The 3,789-nt window shown below is 45.9% G+C and overlaps 1 protein-coding gene across 1 annotated transcript in view; it reads right to left on the bottom strand.

Annotated features, from left to right (window-relative positions):
• Positions 1 to 2,785: 2,785 nt before the first annotated feature.
• Positions 2,786 to 3,789, bottom strand: part of ctc1 (CTS telomere maintenance complex component 1) — a 16,539-nt gene continuing 15,535 nt past the window's right edge. Inside the window, exons 22-24 of the mRNA XM_050066720.1 lie at positions 3,579 to 3,784; positions 3,380 to 3,494; positions 2,786 to 3,247 (exon numbers count right to left, since the gene is read on the bottom strand). Coding sequence (XP_049922677.1) covers positions 3,153 to 3,247; positions 3,380 to 3,494; positions 3,579 to 3,784 — 416 coding nt within the window. The 3' untranslated portion in view covers positions 2,786 to 3,152. The remainder of the gene's footprint in view (positions 3,248 to 3,379; positions 3,495 to 3,578; positions 3,785 to 3,789) is intronic.

Here is a 3,789-nt window from a genome sequence, read left to right as displayed (position 1 = left end):
ACGCCGCACTAAGATCTAATAAAACAAGTACAGAGACGAGTCCTTTGTCTGAAGCAATCAGAAGGTCATTTGTAATTTTAACTAGTGCTGTCTCAGTGCTATGATGCACTCTAAATCCTGACTGAAATTCCTCAAATAAATTATTATCATGGAGAAAATCACACAGCTGGTCTGCGACTACTTTCTCAAGGATCTTTGACATAAAGGGAAGATTAGATAGTCAGCAGCCAATCAGAGGCTGAGCTGCTGATGAGTCATCAGTTACCAGGAAGAGATGATTGGAGTTGAACAACAGCAGGAACAGAGGAGGTCAGTCCATGAGGTGACCTTTGACCCCTGCAGACCTCCATCACCACAGTATGAGAACGTTCTCAGTCACAGTCTGAGTCACCTGACCACGTCTCACCCCTCCTGGTTTATCAGCACACGTTTAGTATCCCAGAATGCATTTCAAACCAACCTGCAGTGACGGTGAGGTCAGACTCAAACTGTCCTCATTTCCATCCTGAGAGCGGAGTGATGTCATCGTCCTGAGAGCGAGAGCGGAGTGATGTCATCGTGTCCCTTTGATGTGTCTCGTCATGTGAAGGTCAGGTGGTGGTTTCAGAGACGTGGATGGTTTAATGTGACGACATGTTTCCTGCTGATCAACATGATAACAGATCTCATTCAGCACAAAGAGGAGAGCATCATCAGTGCCTCAGAAGGTCATTGACATGAATGCGCTCTAAACTTTTAGTCATTAGTGATGTTAACACAACTGGTCGATAGTCCTTTATAGAAGTTTGGTGATTTTGGGCAGCGGCACCATGAGCAGGTCTTCCATGCTTCTGGGACATAATGAGTATCTGCAGACTCCTGACACAGACTTGTCAGTACAGGGCTGAGCTGCTCCCCACTCTCCTTGAGCACAGGGCCCTGTATCCCATCAAACCCAGACGCCTTGTGTGGATTTATTCTTTGGAGGGTTCTACGCACTTGGTTCTCCTGTATAATGAGCGACTGGCTAATTGCTCTCTTAACGAATTCTGTTCATTAGAAAAATCAACAGTATTGAATCTGTCAAAAAAGGTTTTTAGTTTGTTTGCGAGGGACAAATCATCACTGGTATTAATGACCCCTACCATCGTGTACATGCCTCTCCAGACTTGCCTCAGGTTTGTGTCCCTCATTTTTCTTTCTATCTGAAGTTTGTAACTGTGTTAAACTGTCAGTATGTCTTGTTTCCATGTATGAGTCATGGGTCATGTGATCAGACTCAGCAGCAGCGTCTCTGTTCAGCACTTTGTTGTTTAGTCTCTTCTTCTCTGTTTACCATCAGACGCCTGAACGCAGCAGCGTCTCTGGAAAGTCCCAACTCTTTACTTTCACTTCCTGTTCAGTCAGCAGCCAATCAGAGGCTGAGCTGCTGATGAGTCATCAGTTACCAGGAAGAGAAGTTTGGAGTTGACCAGCAGAGACAGACAGAGAGACAGAAGGAGCTGAGACGCCTCCTACAGGTTCATCCTGGTACCTTCAGTGTGTCTCACCTGTTCAGGTGTGTGAGGCAGTCTGGAGGGAAATCACCAGAAACACAGCCATAAAAAATAACTCTGTAAACGTGGTTAAAACACACGATGATGATGATGATGATGATGATGATGATGAGGCAGAAACATCAGCACATGTTTTAATCTCCTCAGAGTTTTTCTACAAACATGAAATCAAAACAGTCAGTGTGTTTAAAGTGGTTTTAAATCAAAGTCAGTTCAAACTCTTCAGGAAGACATGTTTTAATCTTCCTAAAATGATCCTTGAAATTTATTCAGAGTGTCTGAAACATGTTGGAGTCAAACTGTGACACTGTGGCTTCATATTGATCTGGAATAATAGTGATCCTGTTTATTGATCTCCTCTGTCATCAATAACATATAATATCATGTATAGGTGACGTCATCAAACCAAAACATTTTAACATGGTTCATCAGTTTATTCACAGTCAGCTCGGCCAATCAAAAACCAGCTGCTGGTTGTGTCATCTGTTGCTAGGCAGCAGGATGTTGATGTTGAAGAGCAGCAGAGAGTGACGGAGCTGCAGCGCCCCCTGCTGGATCTTCATCATCATCATCACCATCATCATCATCATCATCTGCAGGTATAAACACATCAACACTTCAGCTGTGTCACATCTTATTAAGTTATGATATAGAGAATGTAACATTTCAGTCACTAATGATCGTACCCTGGGTTCCTCCTGGTGCAGGACCTGGCCTCATGTGGCTGGAGTGTGTCAGCAGGTCCTGGATGATGAAGGCATTGATGCCATTAACCGGCCCGCCCGTTCCCCAGACCTGAATCCAATCGAGCACTTTTGGGACATCATGTATCGTAGCATCCACAGCCGCCACATCGCACCACACACTGTCCAGGAGCTGACTGATGCCCTGATCCAGGTCTAGATCCAGATCCACACACTACTGAGCCACATCATTAGTTGTCCTGAGGAAATTCACATAAGTTGGATCAGCCTGTGATTTTTCCACTTTGATTCTGGGTTTGATTCTGAATTCAGTCCTGAATGAGCTCATGATTTTGGTTTCCATGGATTGTTCTCACATTATTTTGTTCTCAACGAATTACACGATGTAATCAATGAAGATTTTCAATAATTTGATACTAATAATGATAATATATTGATAACCAATAAAAATGATCATAATGATAAAGGTAATTTCAATATGATGGATGGATGATGGTGTTGCCATGACGACAGGTATCTGTGAGTGAAATCAGAGCTGAGACAGAGCTGATCAGAAACAGATTTAATAACAGTGTGTTGGAGGTTCAGTCTGTGACATCATCATCTGTCAAACAGGAAGTAGAACTGCTGTCAAACAGGAAGTAAAACTGCTGTGTGATATGAACACATGAATGTCCTCATACAGAGCCAGTGTTTGGTTTGTCCACTCTGGGCTACTGTAGAAACATGGTGATCTCCTTATACGAGGACCTGCTCCCTCCAGTCAGGGTACAGGTGAGCTGGCTCCGCCTCTTCCTGTCTGTGTGTCAGTGTGTGTACAGGTGAGATCAGCCTGTCACAGACAGGTGAGATCAGTCTGTGTCACAGACAGGTGAGATCCATGTGTGTCACAGACAGGTGAGATCAATCTGTGTCACAGACAGGTGTTGAGGTGCAGACAGGTGAGCTGTAGGGGCGGAGTCACTCTGGTCATGAAGTCTCGTTCTCCTCGACTGAACCTCTTCACCTCTGAAACAAACAACAGGAACTTGGTCAAGATGGCCGCCGCTCTGCAGGTGTTCACCTGACGGCCGTGTGTCAGGGAATGGAGGTTCATCTCTGTCACCATGGTAACCAATGCTGCGCTGCGCGTGTGTTTACCTTCTGATCTCTGGGTGTTGTGTTTCCTGCAGGTGACAGAGAGCTGACGACACGTGACATCACTGCCGCACACACACAACAGGAAGTGGACCAGAGGGTCATCAGAGTCACACACCTGAGAGACACACAGGTAAATACACACACGCTGTGACTGGTCCACTGACAGCTGCTGTGATGTCAAACAGGAAGTGGTACTGACCAGGCTCCGCCCCCGAGGGTACACTCTGATGTGACCTCTGACCCTGAGCGCTCTCTGAAGCCCCTCCCACTGAGAATCAGCCAATCCCAGCAGAGGACGAACCAGAGCGCCGGAGAACCAGACGTGAGCCTCACCTGTCCCGTCGTCCATCACCAGCCTGATACACACACACACACACACACACACACACACACACACACACACACACACA

Source organism: Epinephelus moara, chromosome 17 (genome assembly GCF_006386435.1).
Source record: "Epinephelus moara isolate mb chromosome 17, YSFRI_EMoa_1.0, whole genome shotgun sequence".
Lineage (NCBI taxonomy): Eukaryota > Metazoa > Chordata > Actinopteri > Perciformes > Serranidae > Epinephelus > Epinephelus moara.
This window is presented reverse-complemented; position numbering and strand designations above follow the sequence as displayed.